Below are 19585 nucleotides of genomic sequence, written 5' to 3' on the forward strand. Positions count from 1 at the left end.
GGTCAGAGGAGAATGGGCATACTGGTTCGAGCTGATAGAAAGGCAACAGTGACTCAAATTGCCACCCGTTACAACCAAGGTAGGCAGAAGAGCATCTCTGAACGCACAGTGCGTCGAACTTTGAGGCAGATGGGCTACAGCAGCAGAAGACCACACTGGGTACCACTCCTCTCAGCTAAGAACAGGCATCTGATGGCTACTTTCAGCAGGATAATGCGCCATGTCATAAAGCTCGAATCATCTCAGATTGGTTTCTTGAACATGACAATGAGTTCACTGTACTCAAATGGCCTCCTCAGTCACCAGATCTCAATCCAATAGAGCATCTTTGGGATGTGGTGGAACGGGAGATTCGCATCAGGGATGTGCAGCCGACAAATCTGCGCCAACTGTGTGATGCCATCATGTCAATATGGTCCAAAATCTCTGAGGAATGCTTCCAGCACCTTGTTGAATCTCTGCCACGAAGAATTGAGGCAGTTCTGAAGGCAAAAGGGGGTCCAACCCGTTACTAGCATGGTGTACCTAATAAAGTGGCCAGTGAGTGTATATATATATATATATATATATATATATTTTTATTTTTTTTTTCCTTTTTTTTTTTCCTTCTACTTTTTCCGTCTATGTGACTTTAACTTTTATTGCCCTGATCACAGATATAAGGCATTGCAATGCATTATAGCTATTAGTGTTACACTGACTACACTGACAGAATGCCTTTTAGACCTTACTCCTGGCATGGTCTGACAGGCCACCGAAGCTGGTAGACAACGATCATGGGGGTGCTGATCAAATGGGAGAGAGAGTATCCTCCTTCTACCAGCCCTCTAAATGCTGTAATAGCTGCTAATCAGTGGTGGTGGCGGCGGCGGCGTGGTTAGACTAGGAGACATGATACACCTAGTTCTGTAGTGATAACCTTTTGCTGATTAACGACTAATTTTATTGAAACAGCAATACACAGCCTAGATATGACACATTGCCGGAATCAGGGTCTCTACCCTTACATGCTGCTCTTAGATTTAATATCAAAACTTGGTGACAGAGAAGTGAATTGCAAAGTTGCTTGTATTTCCAAGCACTTTGCACTTTTAACCACATGGGAACTTGAGACAACCCTTTCAATGGTCTGCGCATCAATTTTGGAATATATACACAACACATCACAGTACAAGGTAACGTTCTGAGAAATCACTAATAATGACCATGTTAGTGCTTTTATTTATACATGAAAAAAAGGCAAAAAGCAAAGTGCTGAACTATTGAGAACATTGTAACATATGGTTCAGCCTAAATAATCAAGGCAAGGTGGCTTTTTTGTAAAAGAAAAATAAAAAAAAGTAATTGATCTGAGGCATCATCGATTATCATAATCATATCAATGCGTCTTGTATGTGCAAAAACTTTCACGACAACGACATCACATGGTGAGAAACGGAGCAGTGCATCAAAAAGTCCTAGATGGTCCACAGTCACATTAATATTCCAGGTGGTCCTTCGACCCTGTCCGTTCAACAGGTCCCACAGGGTAGAGTTGAGACCAGAAGGAAAATGCGCCAGTCCATTTATTCCAATGAAAATCACATTACAAGGGCTGATATAATATATGTGAAGTAACATTGTTGTTTGAACAATTCTCCATTTTTTTCTCTTTTTTACGATTTTATGTAAAATAAAGTTAAGACTTAAAAACAGACTTGACACCAAAAAGATCATGTCAGAATTTTCTAAGAATGTACTTAACAGAAATGTACATGTTCTTTATAAATATTGTAAAATTCTGCATTTTCCCAATAAAGTGCAAAACAGTACAGTATTAAAAAAAATATCACAGTATTAAAATAAAGGTACTTTATCAAAACCGGTAATCATAATATCATGTGAAATGGTCTTCGACTGCACTCAGAGGCGTATTGTACATTTTTTCCAGTCCGGGATGACATTCTCTACACTTGTAATGGAGATGGTATGGACCTTGCTCAGACAATGCCATGATAATAGGGATTGGAAATACTGAGTTTTTCCCATCTGTATCATTTGTAGCTTACATTACTGGTACACATTGTATAAGGAGTGGTATTTATCATTTCATACTCAAGCAGCTTTATTAGACATTTAATGCAATGGCGGAAAGTTTTTATCTTAGTATATTGCACTGATCATATTCTACAGCACTGTGTACTTACAATTGCTCATTTTGCCTTTCTACTCAGATAATTCTTCTCTTTTCCATTAGGTCTATGACGTCACGTGATTAAAAACTGACTATCTGAATCCCTCTAATCTCTATGCAGAAACAGGAGGTCAATTTTCCCTGTATGACTCATGAATCACTGCAAAAGTCCCTGGCAAGGGGGAGGAAGGAGCAGCTGGGTCAGGAGTTGAATAGGGGAATGATTTATGTAGGAACAAGAGACTTCCTGTTTCTGCAAAGAGCAGACAAAAGAGAAGAATGATCTGGTAGAAAGGCAAAATGAGCAATTGTAAGTACACAGTACTATATACTATGATGACTGCAATATTTTAACAGGATAATAACTTTGATGGAAGTAGGAGTGCTTCTTCAATATTCTAAAGAGCATTTCTTCCTAAAAGCAAAAAGTTTCCCGTAAATGTGTCACTGCTTTTTCTGCCAAGTTTCTTCATTCATTCATTTCTTAGTTATGTCAAAGGCTTCATGACTATAACATAATATTTCATCTGATTATATTTCAAAATAATTAAAATGGGTAAATTTAGAGATTTTTATTGTAAAACCCCGGCAGAATGTAACTGAAGAACTTGTCCAGGCAGTCCCCAGATTATGATCTACGGTAGATAAAGGACTGTAGACTTGTCCGCAACCCGAATTTGTATGCAAGTTGGAACAGGTCCAGTAAAACAAAAACTAATACCTCATTGTTGACCTCTTAGGCCACCCCACTTCTGGTTTTAAGCCGCCCAATTCTCTTTTTTCCGTCATAGCATGCTGCATCCTTGACCCCTTTGTAGTAACATGATCTAGGGACAGAGATCCAGATGCCAGCTATGTATCACTTAGTTTGCTGGGGGCAGCAGTTGTGATAGAATCACAGTTTTCTCTGCTGCAGCTTTAGCAGAGCTCAATGCTGAGCTGTGCATAACCCCGCCCACACCACTGATTGTCAATACAGTGTGCAGAGAAAGCTGCCAAAGAGCTGCAAATCAGTAGTGGGGGCATGGTTGGACTAGGAGGCAGGAAACACCTAGTCCTGTAGTGATAATCTCCTGCTAATAAAACACTGAGGCTCTTACCAATAGGCCAGGATTAATGGCCGCATTCAGGCTTCAGAGGTCACTGTGCATCATAAGGTCATGGCGCATGTGTTGATCTTGCGATCTTACAATATGCAGTGACATCTGAAGCCTGGAGACGGCTGGAACTCCTGGGTCATAGTGAAGAGCCTGCGCGATGGCAGAATGGAAGGCAGGTGGCGAGCAGACTGGCCGCAGAGGTGAGTTTTGAAGGGAGTATAAGTCGTAGACAAGTCGGATGTTCGTAAGTCGAGGACTACCTGTACCTGTGTTTTTTAGGGTGAAGTTATGTCTATTGTAAATGTAGCTACTAGCAGTACAAGTACAAATGCTTTTTTGCAAAACTAAACCTGAAATTGACTTTTATAATAATAATAAATTTTATTTCTATAGCGCTGACATATTCCGCAGCACTTTACATTTCAGAGGGGACTTGTACAGACAATAGACATTACAGCATAACAATCACATAGATCATAACGAGTACCAAGAGGAGTGAGGGCCCTGCTCGCAAGCTTACAATCTATGAGGTAAAAAGGGGAGACACGAAAGGTGGGTGGTAACAGTTGTCCTGATTGCATGGACCAGCCATAATGTTGTGTAACAGTACAGACACAGAGGGCTAATGGATGCATAAAGCATGTGGGAACATGACGTGGGGAACCTGGTTATGGTAAAAAAAACTTTTGGCTGTGCCACATAGGGATAGATTAGGTTAATGTGTTGAGGCGGTAGGCCAGTCTGAATAAATGTGCTTTCAGGGCACGCTTAAAATTGTGGGGATTGGGGACTAATCGTATTGACCTGGGAAGTGCATTCCAAAGAATTGGCGCAGCACGTGTATAGTCTTGAAGATGGGAGTGGGAGGTTCTGATTATTGAGGATGCTAACCTCAGGTCAACCGCAGAACGGAGGGCGCGGGTAGGATGGTATACTGAAACAAGGGAGGAGATATAGGGTGGTGCTGAGCAATGAAGAGCTTTGTGGGTGAGGGTAATAAGTTTGTACTGGATTCTGGAGTGGATGGGTAGCCAGTGTAATGACTGGCACAAGGTAGAGGCATCGGTGTAACGATTGGCGAGGAATATGATCCTGGCAGCTGCATTCAAGACAGATTGGAGGGGGGAGAGTTTGGTAAGAGGAAACCGATTGGAAGGGAGTTACAATAGTCAAGACGAGAATGAATAAGAGAAACAGTAAGAATTTTTGCAGAGTTAAAAGTAAGAAAAGGTCGAATTCTAGAAATGTTTTTGAGGTGCAGATAACGAGCAAGCCAGTGATCGGATGTGGGGGACAAAGGAAAGGTCAGAGTCAAGTATGACCCCAAGACAGCGGGCATGTTGCTGGGGAGTAATAGTAGAACCACACACGGAAATGGCAATGTCGGGTATAGGTACATTAGTAGCGGGAGGAAACAAGGAGTTCAGTCTTTGACAGGTTCAGTTTCAGATATAGTGAGGACATGATGTTAGACACAGCGTTTAGACAATTGCCGGTGTTTTCTAGAAAGGCTGGCGTGATGTCAGGAGAAGAAGTGTATAATTGAGTGTCATCAGCATAGAGATGGTACTGGAAACCAAATCTACTGATTGTTTGACCAATAGGGGCAGTATACAAAAAGAAGAGGAGGGGGCCTAGGATTGATCCTTCAGGAACCCCAACAGTAAAGGGGGTTTTACACTAAGCGATATCGCTAGCAATATCGCTAAAACGTCACTGGTTTTGTGACGTTATAGCGATATTGCTAGTGATATCGCTATGTGTGATACTTACCAACGACCGGCTCCCCCGCTGTCCATCGCTGATCGCGCGAGAATGTCCGGCTCCATTTCTCGTCGGGCGCTTCCTGCTGTGACGTCCAGCGACGCGTGGAGGCGGGCGGGAGGACGCAGGATCGCTGTGTGTGAATGGTAAGTATCGTGCGCTGCGTCGCTGCTGCATCGCTGTGAGATCTTTCTGTATGAAAGCTCACTAGCGATCATTTAGCGATGCACCAGCGATCCTGACCGGGTCGGATCGCTGGTTGGATCGCTGGTGCATCGCTAAATGTAAAAGGGCCTTTAGGGGAAGATGAGAGGAGGAGGAGCCAGCAAAAGATACAGTAAAGGAGCGGTCAGAGAGATAGGAGGAGAACCAGGAGAGAACGGTCTCCTTGACTTTTACAAAAAATAAAAATATTTATTAATATCCTTAATGAAATCTTATGTGTTTCAGAATGGTTTGATTTCATGACATGTCAGATTCCCTGTACTTTAGGCCTGTTACACACTTCCGTTTTTGTGTCCGCCAAACGGATCCGTTTCCGTTTTTTTGACGGAAACTGATGCAAACGGATCCGTTTTTAAAAAAACGGATCCGTTTTTTGACGGATCCGCGGTAACCACTAATGGAAGTCTATGGGACAAAAAAACGGATCCTGCAAAAAAATGGCGGATCCGTTTTTTTGCGGAAACCAACGGATTTTGACGGATTTGAAAAAACGGAAGTGTGAAACAGGCCTTAGTGATGGGCTAAGGCACTCGGCCTGTCACACTACAACGACTATATACTAATAATCAGTAAGAAAATATACAGAAGCAGCAGACATTTGTCAAACTATTTGGGATAGCATTACCACCATGTGATAAAGCTGACAGTACATATAAGTAAAAAAAAATTGTAGTAACTTTTTCAAAGTCCTATATATATGGTGTCCTATGGCAAGCATAGTCTTCTTCTAGTGGCTTATCCCCCTCTTCCTAGTGAAATAAACATACATGCACGGAGGTGCTCAATGTGCATGTCAAAGGGTAGACAACTCTTTTAATGGTGGAGATGGCAAAAGTAGGTGTTGGCCAAAAAAGTGTTCAGGAGACATCAATCTCATGGTTGTGACCAACTTAAAGGGATTTTCCAGGATCAACTAAAAAAAAGTCTAAAAGGTGTAAATGGTATAAAGTAATAAAAATCTAACCTGATAAATCCTGACATTCCATTGCCACAGCCCCAATGCCCCCACCAGTCTCTGTTCACCTTCCTGCAGCAGTCACGCCATCTTACCCTGCATGATCACTACAACCACTGGGTGACCTTAATGGTCTTGGGCCTTCTACCGCTAAGGCCAGTGATTGGGCATGTGGAGGGCAGCAAGTTATCACTGCAGGGAAGTAGGCAGAAACTAGCAGAGTTCACTGCGATTGATTGGGCATGTGGAGGGCAGCAAGTTATCACTGCAGGGAAGTAGGCAGAAACTAGCAGAGTTCACTGCGATTTATCTATCATACATGATATTTTATGCCATTTACCATCTTTAAACTATTTTTTGTTGATGCTGACAAGCCCCGTAACTCTGAGAAACTGACTTCTCCAATTATTGTCTATAGGACTACAGGAGACAATGCTTGACTAGCTCCATCAGTCCCATAGAAGTGAATGTAGCGTTGGTTATACATGCTCATCACCTCTTCAGTCTCGCAGGAGGCTTGGAGACGCCTATTCTCATGATTGGTAGGGTCCCAGTGCTTGGACGTCCAATACTCAAGCCTCACTAATACAAGAGTTATAATGGACATATATACAATATAGGTGGTATTTCAGCTCTTACAGTCCTGCAGTGTAGGTCATCCATTTTCTTCATGTTGTAAATGATTAATTAATTACTGTGATCAGGGTTTATTTAGACAGTTATGCGTAGCCCTTCACCATGAAGATGAACATCAGATTGTCTATGACACAATAGAAACTCAAGAGCCCCCATAAGACCCCTCATTCAATAAGAATTGTGCTTTGCCCCTTGGACCTTGAATGAGCATTGACCTTTTCTTTTGGTTCCAATCCGAGATTAGTCCTCTGGGACAAGACTCCACTGCAGCTGTTCTCCGACTGAACCCTGCTAAGAGCAAAGTAAGACGTAGCCAGTGACTCAAGAGTGTTTCTCGGGTCCAGTCATTACTAAAAAACACTTTGAAATAGTATTGCCAGTAAGGCTGGGTTCTGCCATGCATTTGATAAATTGTCCATCTGTATGGTGTCCTATACATCTGATTTTCACCTCCATATGTCAATTTTTCACATCCACATAACATCCATTTTTTTTTTTTTTTTTTAAATCCAGGATTATAAAAATAATATAACTCCTAATACAGTTTCCTATGTAATTTTTCCAATGGATCCATCAAAACTGGAAGCCATACAGGAAAGTGTCAGAATGGCATCCTTTTTTTAAAATATATTTTTATGCACTCATTGGGCGAGTCTCACCTGAAAAATAGACTTTTTTTTGCACACGGGCGTCTGACCATATCCTAAAACACAGCTGTCATGTGAACATTTATGGAGTTGCCCGAGAATAGAGAAACATGACTGCCGTGTCACAGAAACATCGGTTGCAGATCAGCTCTAACCACTTGCATGGGATTGAGATGTAATACCTCACACAGTCCTTGATCAACAAAGGTGCTACTGTATTTTTACAACCCTATTTCTTCTGCAACCCTGATTTTTTTTTTTTTACTCTCATGCAACCCTATTAAAGAAAGTCATGAAAATTATGTGACATGACGTCAAAATTGTGGTTGGCTATTGATGGTATTTTCCAACAATTAATTCACGCTGGGAAATTTTGCCTAATATTGGAGTTGGGCTACTAATTATTACCCTTGGTTCCTTGTAGCAGGAAATAGGTCTTTTCTTCCTCCTTCCACATCTTTAGCTTGGATGAGAGAGGTAAGGTTTAGCTAACATGTTCTCCCCTGAGCTCCACCGCAGTCACTTAATTTACTATATAATATGCAGTACAATTATGGTTTTCTTTGCCCCAACAGATGACGACTGGTTTGCATGTCTATAAGGTCTAAAGGGTTTATTTGTGAGTAAGCCTACAAAAGTGGCAAGTGACTGGACCCAAAGTCACTTCTATTTTGCTAGATATTTGAGGGTCATTTTCATGTTAGACCCCACTCTGAACCTGATTAAAAAATACATATAGGCAACTTGTGTTTTTGGATTTCAACAATCTGTGTTTTTTTATATTTGATTTTTGCTTTAAAAAAAAAAAAAAAAAAGCCCTCCCATTCATTATTTTTATAAATCTGCGTCCATGTGATTCTACTGTAGCGTCAACGTATTAATATACTCCCCTACCACTATCATATTCGGTATACAGCTCCGTTCCGCTATTCAGACTCTCCGGATCACACTGCGCTCTGCATGACCCATAAGGGACTTTTACAATGAGTGTCAGAACGATGCTCCATAGATTTACATTGTCAGACTAGGTGCAGACCACCATGTATTCTTTTATCTGAGAGAATCGGGTTGATTATGCAAATGACCCTCTGATCAGAGTCTGATTATAGTATGATCCGATTCTCTCGGATGAGAAGAAAATGATGCAAAAAATGTCTCCATCTTCTCCATTGTGTCAGTTTGTGGAAATCAAACTGCGCTCCCATGTCATCCCAGGGCAGTCCAATGTTTTCCACGGACTCAGTGACTTGCATTTGACTTGCGATTTGAATACTGGATGCAACTCCGCCATACAGCAATTGTCTTTCCTCGGACCAGATTGGTCCGAATGAAAATGTGACGTGTGCCCGGTGCTGTGGACTAACATTGGTCGGAGGACGATCCAGTGTTTTGCTAGATCGCACTCGGACCGAAAATACACTGGTCTGCACCTGGTAAATGAGACTTCCGGCTCATGCATAGCGCAGAGTGATCCGGAGAATCTTAAGAGCGATTACGTTATTCAGAAGAGAAAGCAGAATGGCACTGAAAAGATAGCAGTATAATAACACACTGACACTGCAGTACAAATACATACACACAGACTTAGAGAGAAAAAGTTCATGGAGGGGCTTCTTCAATGTCCATTATGTTTATGGAAATTCCATATGGAATATATCTTATAAGACACAATAGTGTTTTACGGTTACCTTTCCTTATTCTGTAAGGAAACTTATTCCAGGTTCTGACTTATTAGCATTTATCAGCTTATTGTATGATCACGTTACATACCTTCATATGTAGACTAAATACACAGACTTGACAAACAAGATCTTTAAATAAACTGAACTGTATACAGGATGTCCAAATAAAAAAAAAAAAATTTCTAAAATAAAAAAAAAAAAAATCTACAAAACAATAAAAATTTACTCTACATCCAACCAATGTATAAAAGGCGGTATAAATAATGTGCTTTATAAACAAACTAATGTACATTCTTCTATGGCTCTGAAGCTCTCCTTCCACGGTAACTAAACATGGCTTTGGTTGTTTACTCTATGTGGAAATATTAGTTTGGGGGGATTATGTGCACGTCCCTCATAAATGTTCTGCAAAATACATGCATTGAACAGTTTATCACAAGAGTTTGATAAAACCAGCAGAACATTTGTCAGTGCAGAGGAGTTAGAAGGAAACTTCAGCAATACCCTCTAATAAAAAAAACCAATGGTGAACGTATCAAAAAAACAAAGTGCAGCAGCAAAGTGGTCAATTATCATATCCATAATGGCCCCACTATCAGATTTACAGTAGATGTCCATGTAACGTGTCCAACAACACAAAGGGTTTTGTCCATGTGGGTTGCGTTAAACAGTCAGTCTAAGTATGGGGTCACATAAAAGCGTTGCCAGCACTTACAGTACTGATATGCAAGTTTCTGGAGTTTGCAATGCTGCCCTTGGGGCATTTAGAAAAGTTGTCCTTTTTACAGATAAGATACTTTGAAATGATCTTACGGAAGGTGTAACGAAAGTCTCTGATTTTGTAGGCATATATGATGGGATTCACCACAGAGTTGGCATGAGACAATATAATAGCTAAGAACATAGCCCACTCTGGTTTTTCCTTGTGAAAATTAGGGTCATAAAGTGTGATGCAGTTCAGTATGTGGATAGGCAACCAGCAAAATGCAAAGAGGCCCACAATAATGGCCAAAGACTTGGCAGCGTTCACTTCTTTCTGGAGAGTGGTCCTTGAGTTGTCAGCACCTACACACTTGAGTTCAATTTGCCTGAGTTGCTTGCGGGCAACCATGAAGATCTTGATGTAAATCACCAACATGATCAACAGTGGAAGAAGAACGCATCCAAAAAAGTTGAAGTACACCATGTAAGTCATTGTAACTACTTTTTCAAATAAACACGAGACAGTGCGATTCTGAACGAAAATGCTGTCTCCTCTGCCACAGTCTGCTTCCAAGCAATTCCAGCCCATTAGTGGGGTCAAACCTATACAGAATGATAGAATCCAGAAAACCGCGATAACGGCTCTCGCCCTTTTTCCAGTGACCAAACTCTTGTACCTGCAAAGAAAAAAAATAATAATTTCAATACGATATCATTAAAAAGAATATTCATTATAGTAATGTAATAATATAAGGACGAATGGACTACTTATTCAAAAGGACATTTGGACGCACAAATATCATGATTATGGGAATTACTCTTATTGCTTTTAAGACCGAAATATTCAATTCAGGAAGGAAAAGAAACTGGATGTTCTGAAGAACAAATCTACATATCATATTCATGACTTTTTGTTTGACGGATGTTTTGGAAAACAAAGGTCTAGCAGAAAGGGTAGGGTAAAGAAAATGGAAAAGGACACTGATACAGATCAATAATAGATCACTTCATCGGTAACGTTGATTGCCCTTAGTGTAACATTGATTTTTTTTCCAACTTTGAGAGCACACAATGATCCATTCTTTCACCCAAACAACAGGAAGTCCTTTAACCTTCAACTGTGAATAATCTCATTTCTCAAGAGTCACCATCTAAAGCATTAACAATGGTCATGTAAGACTGTCTAGATGAAAACAAATGTTTCTGCCACCTCGGGATCGATTATCGAATGGAAGATAATTAAGTTTAAAAACCTTATGTCCTTGCTTTAAGACAGTATTATGTTATCCTAATGAGCTAGCATATAAATAACCAATTCGTAAAGTGTAAATAAAAAAATTGGTGTACTAACGTTACATAGAAAACAAATATCCGTATGCCACATGCGTTAGGCTCCATCAGTTATTAGGTAATAGATTGTAGAATCATTTCGTAATATACTTATATATGACATTTCCCAGTGAAGCTTTAAGAAGTTTCTGCAGTGTTACTTCTCTAACTTCACAATTGGTTTATTTAGTGGCCCTCTGTAGGCAAAGGCTTAGGCCGGGGTCACACTTGCAAGTGCAATGTGAGAAACTTGTGCCTCAATATCTGGCACTGCCGCCAGCACTCGGACCGGAGCGTTCAGATGCCTAGAAAGACATGCAGCCACACACTCCATTCCCGAATGCCGGTGGCAGTGTCGGGTATTGAGGCGAGAGACTTGTGCAAGTTTCTCGCATTGCACTCACAACTGTGACCCCGGCCTTAGTAGATGACTGCAGACTATGTTGAAATCCAACTGGCAGTCTCAAGTTTTCTGAGATTTTGGGAAAGCAAACTGAAAATTATTTGTGAAATTATTATTTTACAGGTTATTGGTATAAACACATGTTTTGATTTAATCAATGGAGACCTAATTATACTTTATAATAAATATGTATATATACACACAGTATATTATTATGCATCTTTTATGTTTTCTTACATACATGGGGGATGATTCATTACGATTGGCGTAGCACTCGTCAGTCTTAATGAAGCTCTTGCTGGAGTACAGTGACATGATTCATTAGATGGTGTGTGCCGTTTAATGAATCAGGTGCGTCTGATACTTAGTGTGTGCCAGAAATGTATACCAGCCTTTTAAGTTTACATAAACCTCGGGCCAGGAGAACTGTTAAATTCAGAACAGTTAGCAACTATGGTGTTCTTAGAAGGAAAAGTGGAGTCAACGGCAACCAGACACCCAGAGTTGCCAACTTAACTTTTAATTTTTTTCTGGACACCCTATCAACAAATCACGGCTAGACACTATATTTTTTTCGGACACATGGTAAAACCATAATAAATCATGTTGATTATAAGTGATCCACGTCTACGAGCCATAATTCTGATATGAATTACCGTATTTTTCGGACTATAAGACACACCGGTCCATAAGACGCACCCCAATTTTTCAGAAAGAAAATAGGGAAAAAAATAATGTGTAAAATGAGGGACCATCTTACAGTCCGATTTCAGCTTACCGGGGGGGGGGGGGGGGGGGGGGAGTGAGGTCGGCAGCGCTGGTGGTGCAGGGTCACAAGGGGTATTCGGTGATGCAGCAATGATCGGACTCCTTTCCCAGCCTGGTGTGGCAGGTTTGACAGTGCTCCGTGGTAAGGGGGCTCTGGCGACATCTTGTGACAGCCCAGAGTACCCACACTTCCATTGCTGCAATGCAGTGGCCTCCGGGAAAATGCCTCAATCTGCACATGCGCTGCCACCGCGTTGCAGCAATAGATGTGCGGGGGCCCCGGCTTTCACAAGATGTCAGCTGAACCCTGTACCACCAAGCACTGCTGAACCTGCCACGCCAGTATGGAATGGGAGTCAGATCATTGCCCTGCATCGTCAGCCCACCAAGCACCCCCTCTTCCCAGCCCAGGTCCGGCAGAATCGCCCGATTCCTGCTGTCGCCACGCTCCTGGTAGGTACATTCCAGCTATAAGACACAACCACATTTTACCCAAAAAATTTTTGGGAAAAAAGTCTATCTTATAGTCCGAAAAATACGGTGTTCAGCTGCATTCTCTGAACTGTAAAATAATGATACTTGTAGTCAAAATAATCTGCTTGAGATTCTTAAAAGGGTTGTCCACTACTAGGACAAACCTATCTCATACCCCTCGCTTGACCCCGAGGAAATAAAAAAAGCCTATACTCGCCTCCCGTACGTGCGCTGTGTCGGCACTCTCGCTCCCCGAGGCTCTCATGTGGTTGTTGTGACATGTGACCTCGATACCCAATCAGTGCTGACGTCACTGTCCCCACCTTCAAACAAATTGAACATGACGAGGAAGTCAGACATCAGCTGCAGCCCGGACTTCCTTTTCATATTCAATTTGTCCAAAGGTGGAGACAATGCTGATTGGGCGCCGGGGTCACGTGTCACAACAAGCCCCAGGAAGAGCAAGTGCCAGAACCACAGGAATAGCACCAGAGGTGAGTATAGGCTTTTTTTATTTTATCATTTTATCGGGGCCAAGCGTGGGTTAGGACAAGAAGTTGTCCAAGTATTGAACAACGTCTTTAAAGTTTTTAAAAAAATCACGAATGTCTTTAAAAAAATCTCCACTAAGAAGTCTAGAAAGCTAGCTTTGTAACATCATTTATTTTATTTATGTTAGCTATTAAAAGGTATCATAACTACAAGATTATTATTTTGTTTCTCCCGCTGAGAACAATCTTTTTTCAACCCTCTAACACGGTACCAAAACCTTTTTTTTCTTTTAACTAAAAGAAGGCCCTTATAGTGTACACACGAGATTGTCAGGAGGTCCCAACAATATCGGGGGGTTTGGTCAAGAACCATCTTGTGTTAAGGCTTGCTTTCCTATACTAAAGTTTGTGTCCTCCGAAAACGTATAAATGTCTCCTGACCCTTTGCATTGTTCTTGGAGTTAATAAATTATTTACAAGGTTTTAGCATTGACTTCATATTCAGCAAAGTTACACATGTAAGGTGTCCTTTTTCTAAGCTGAAGAGGCCCGGTTTATTCATCCCAATATAATAATGTCTCTTGAATTTTCCCTGAAGTCCTAAGTAAACAATAAGAATGCAGGATCAGATTGGTTTGTAATCGTACTATTTACCTGTGACAATATTTTAAACAGTTTGGTGTTAAGTATGTGACCTTGCACAATGACATTGATGAATGAAGTCCCATCTTTTGCAAGAGTGATAAGTTAGGTGAGACCACACACATTGCATGCCTAGTTTTTCTGGCTTTATATTCTATTGATGTGTGCTGTATCACCTCAAGCTGCGGCCACCGCCAACAGAGGCTTATCTACAGCATTCTGTAATGCTGTAGATAAGCCCCCCGATGTAACATGAAAGAGAAGAAAAACTAGTTATATTACACTCACCCAGGGGGCGGTCCGGGTCCGCAGGGTGTCACGGTCTTGGTCCAGCTCCTCCCATCTTCTAGTGGTGACGGCTTCTTCTTTGCTTCCCGTTGCGGCTCCAGCGCAGGAGCACTGCTCTGCCCTGTTGAGGGCAGAGCAGAGTCCTGTGGTGCGCAGGCGCCGGACCTCTCTGAGCTTTCCCGCCGCCTGCACACTGCAGTACTCTGCCCTGCCCTTAACAGGGCAGAGAAAGTACACCTGCAAAGAAAAGGATGTCACCGCTAGAAGATGGGAGGCGCCAGACCGGACCGCGACAATCTCCGGACCCGGACTGCCCCTGGGTTATTATAATCTAACTCGTTTTTCATCTCTTTCAGGTTACATTGGGGGCTTATCTACAGCATTACAGAGTGCTGTAGATAAGCCCCTGATGGCGGCGGCCGCAGCTTTAGGTCGAAAAAATAGGTGACAGATTCCCTTTAAAGGGGTTGTCCAAGTGCCACAAGTTGATGACCTATTTGTAAAGGATAGTTATATTTTTTACTTGCTTACATAATGCCATTAATTCCATAGCGATTTACAGACATTATTATCGCCACCCTATTAAGGCTCAATATCTAAATTCCCTATCAGTATGGCTTTGGAGTATTCGAGGAAACCAGAGAACTCGGATTAAGCCCAAGCAAACACGTGGAGAACATACAAACGCCTTCCAGATGTTGTCCTTGGTGGAATGTGAACTAAATGATGGTGACTTTCATGCCAAACCTGGACAACCCCTTTAACCTAAAATTGCCTAAAATGGTATTCTACAATTCATTAGACAAACCTATTAAACTAGTATGTGAGTATGCCCAGCCACTACAGAACCTCTGATAATATATGTAAGTGATATGTTACTGCTGAAAGTAGATGGATCATTTAACTCCAACTCTAATGTTGGCAGGCAGTAATAAATAACTAAATTTACACCTTTTATGTCTATTCTGTATTAGAAACTTGACAGTCCTGATATGCATAAATGTCACTGTCTAAGCAAAAGCCAGCATGCTAGAAACCACTGTCTCATCCAGTTGCCTGAATAGTGCTATTTATTCAGCATGGCCTCCTTTGGCAGACAGGACAGCTAGTCATTCTGAAGGCACCTGCATGGTCCCGACACTGCTGAATGCTGGCTCTTATTACTGTAATTTGTAACTGCTACTACAGAGACATCTGCCAGGTTTAGCAGCCCCCCGGTCTATGGTCTATGTTACAAAATACTCATGAAGAAATAAAAGTCTTCGAAGGGAGAATCTCGCTTTCCATAGTAGAAATGCATTGGAAATCATCATTTATGTTGTCTGCAGAAAATACCCAGGTGTAGATATGCCGGGGGATTGGCATGTTGCCCATGCCTCTTGAGAAGCCTTCATGTAATCTTGTACAGTGTAATATGTAGAGTGTACTGTGTGATATGTAATGTTATGTTATGTTAAGTATAATGGCCACAATATATCTATAACGTTGATATTGTCTGCCCAGCAACAAACAGCGAGTAAGGTAAGATAGAGTAAAGTTCAGAGTTTAGCCCAGAGACGGGAGGGACAAACGAGCAGGATCAGAAAGGACTTTGTGGTAGTTTTCAGAAAGAGCCCAGAGTGTGCAGAGTCAAGACCTCAAGTCTAGTGTGAGCAGTGCTGCATGCAATGGGTGTTCCGTTTGCAAAAGAGGAACTACTGGAGTAGATAGTAAGAGCCTGTAAGGCCGGAGTCACACTGGCGAGGAATACGGGTGCGTGAGAGGCGCAAAAAGCACGCATTAGACACGGACCAATGATTCTCTATGGGGTCACTCGCACCAGGCGTATATTTCTCCTCCGTATCCTACGCTACGTGCCACTCGCAGCATGCTGCGATTGTCAGCGTACTACGCCCGTAGCACGCCAATGCAAGTCAATGGGTGCGCAAAAAATACGGATTACACACTGACCACACGTGTGACCTGCGAGCAATACGCAGGTCTTTTGGCTGGTGAACAGGAAATGGGCCAATCCATCATCAGGAAGCGTAGACATGCAAATGAGCTCAAAAAGCGCTCCAGACATCCAGGAAGTACGCCTCCACGGAGTACAGCAGCAGCATGGCGTCCACTTACATAAATGTGGAGATGCTAATTGTGCTAGTGCAGGAGCGTCCAGAAATATGGGACCCACGCGACGCAAACTATGCGAACCGCACACGAAAGGAGGCGTCATGGAGGCGCATCTGTCGCCAGATGTACCATGACTTCGGTGACAGACCACGTGAGGAGCAGCAGAAAATTCGTAAGTGCAACCATAAAAATATAATTAACGTTAGCGCGCGCTATAAAAATGACTCTACAATCAGCCCCCCCCCCCTTCCTGGGCATGTAATTTTAGCCTCATGAGGCCGTTACATTAGGATGTGACACGTGGCTTCACACAGCCATAATTAGGGGTTAGGCCACAAGCTCCTCATCCTCCTAGCCACAAAAATTATTTTCAGGGGAGCTAATGAGACCCTGGGTATCGGCCCAATTACATATGCCACCATGGGTAGAACGCACACCCCATAAGGCCCCATGCCTAGACTACTGTTTGAAAATGTGACCACTCAAATATGTGATTTTGACAATCTTTCCTGTCACATTGCAGTGGAAGATGTGATGAAACGGTGGAGAAGCATCCGGGACCAATACCGCCGGGAACGCCAGCAGCGGTCCAGGAGTGGGGATGCTGGTCATGTCAAGCGGAAATATATATATTATGACCGGCTGAACTTCCTCGCCCCAATTCTGGCTCTGAGACCGTAAGTACATACCTCACACCACATGACACAAAAACATTACACAAATACTTTACAGGGACAAAAATATTGATGTATTTTTGCCTCTGTTCTATTTCATAACAGAACTCAATCCAACCTTACGGATCGAGGAACGGCCTCAGAGGCAGAGCCCGTTATTGATCCTGTAGGGGATGAGGTGGCTGGCCCATCTTCTCCCCCTACAAGAAGGATGTCTGAAGAGGAGGCATCACAAGAGCACACAATGGCTGCCCGACTCAACACACCACCAGGACGGTCTGCAGCTGCAACCTCACCCATCCTGGAAGAGATGGGCAACTTGAGCAGCAGCCCAACTGCCCAGATCAGGCCCTCCCCACAGGCTGCTCTAGCAACACGGCGAATAAGAAGAAGGCGCCAGGTCGCCATTCAAGAGAGCAGGACCAATGTGGACACTGGGGTGCTGAATTACCTGTCCAGAGTCACTACAGATGATGGTGAGGAGGCCTATGCACGTAGCCTCACCCTTTATCTCCGTGCCCTTACCCGTGAGGTCAGGCTCCGTATTAGGGGGTGTATTCAGATCCTGCTTGATGCAAGCACCCCCCCCCCCCAATACCCCATATGAGGTGTTTGAATTTCTGGAGAGGTGGCAGCTCTCACCAAGAAATTTAATGCGCATGAGACCATCCACACAGATGCTTGCTCAAGCAGGGTCTGAACAGCCCCTAATACGTGGGCCAACACCTCAACCCCTTCCTCCCCCTACCCATCCTTCTATTCCGCAGCCCCAAATGTCTTCAGCAAGCCAACCCCACCAATATGGCCACTTGTACCCACCCAGTGTTGGAGGCTGGTCCCAACCTGGTTGGGGACGATCTGGCTATCTTGGTGGGTATGATCCACGGGCCTACCATAGCCAACAAGAAGCCCCTCACCATCATCATTATTACTCTGGGCAGTATCACCAACAGGCCCAGGAGGCTGGACAACAACAGCATCATGGGCAACAGTATGGCCCCACACAGGGCGATGTTGGCCACAATGTCCAGCAGCACCCACAGGCTGTTCCTCCCCGTTCCCCTTCCCCTACATATGAGGATTTATGAATCCAAACTTTGGAGATGTCCAGTGACATGTAACTGGTGCTTCTAATCTAGAGAAAAAAACAGGTGTTCTCCTTCACCAACATTTAGAACATAATTTAACACTCACATTTGTAAACAATGTTTTCCAAACATATGAAACAATCCATCATGACAGGCAACGCTACCTCACGCCTTTCACACAGATATTACATGTGTGTATAAAAGAGAATATTTAAATGCGCTATACTGTTACCTGAAAGGATGAAAATACACTAATCACTTGTTAATGCATAGGAAAGGTGTGCTTGCCTTTAGTTAGTCAACTTTGTTATTAGCATTCTCTAGTAAACCAATTTGAGGCGAACAGCATTCACAATATCACGCTCTCTCTATGTCTTAACAAGTGAGTTTTGTATTTTCATCCTTTCCAGTATAGCATGTTTAAATATTGTCTGTTCTACAGACAGGTAATATCTGTGTGAAAGATGTGAGGTAGCCTTGCCTGTCATGGTGGAATCTTTCTATGTTTGGAAAACATTATGAGGAAATGTGAGTGTTATCTTATTGACTTTATTTTGGTGATGGAGCTCACCCTTTGTTGCCTAATCCAGGTTAATGTAGGCATGCAGCAATGTTGTTATTGCATAATGTTTGTTGCAGTTTTTTTCTGTTATGTTAATGTTACATCAAGTTAACGAAGGCCCAAAGGGTCATTTTGGCCATTGCCAAATTTGTGTTATGGCAAAATTATGTTTGCCTTTAAGCAAAACCCAAAAAACAAAAAGGCAAAACTAAAAATTTGTCTACTCTAGTTAACGTCTCTGTGTGATTTCTCACTATCCCTCACAACATACTAACAGACACCAACCAATGCAAAGAAACACTCATAGAATCATAACAAGGCTTGAGTAATATATATTTAGACACACTTTGAACCAAAAATAATTAGAACATAGACACAGCATTCTCTTGCCAAGAAGTAGCCCCCTCAGGTGAGATAAAGTAATTAGTGAATATATCACGCACTTTGAGGCCAGAGAGCGGTCTACGTTGAGGGATGATAGGTGGTCTCACCCTGCGCACATTGTCCGGCCTACGCACAACACCATCAGAGGAGGAGCAATCATGTATCCTGGTGAAGTTATGCAGAACAACACAGGCTTTCACAACTTCATTCACATTTTGCTCACTCAACTGAATGGCAGACTGGAGTACCCGCCATTTGGCACAAAGAATCCCAAAGGAACACTCCACCAGTCGCCTAGCACGTGATAGGTGCAAGATCAAAAGTCTGCGCCTGTGGTCAAGGTTGCGCCGGGGATATGGCCTCATGACATTACGTGATAACTGAAAGGCCTAATCTGCCACAAGGACATAAGGGACTGATTGTTCGGGGGAGCCTGGTAGCTGGCGTGGTGGTGGTAGATCCAACTAACTGGTTGGTGCGTAGCCG

At 42.6% G+C, this 19585-nt stretch overlaps 1 protein-coding gene across 1 annotated transcript in view; it reads right to left on the minus strand.

Moving 5' to 3' along the window:
* Window positions 1-1201: 1201 nt before the first annotated feature.
* Window positions 1202-19585, minus strand: part of ADORA2B (adenosine A2b receptor) — an 88210-nt gene continuing 69826 nt past the window's right edge. Inside the window, exon 2 of the mRNA XM_073565372.1 lies at window positions 1202-10561. Within this exon, the coding sequence (XP_073421473.1) occupies window positions 9871-10561 (691 nt within the window). The 3' untranslated portion in view covers window positions 1202-9870. The remainder of the gene's footprint in view (window positions 10562-19585) is intronic.

Source organism: Dendrobates tinctorius, unplaced genomic scaffold (genome assembly GCF_039654945.1).
Source record: "Dendrobates tinctorius isolate UK_male_01 unplaced genomic scaffold, ASM3965494v1 ptg000016l, whole genome shotgun sequence".
NCBI classification, from domain to species: Eukaryota; Metazoa; Chordata; class Amphibia; order Anura; family Dendrobatidae; genus Dendrobates; species Dendrobates tinctorius.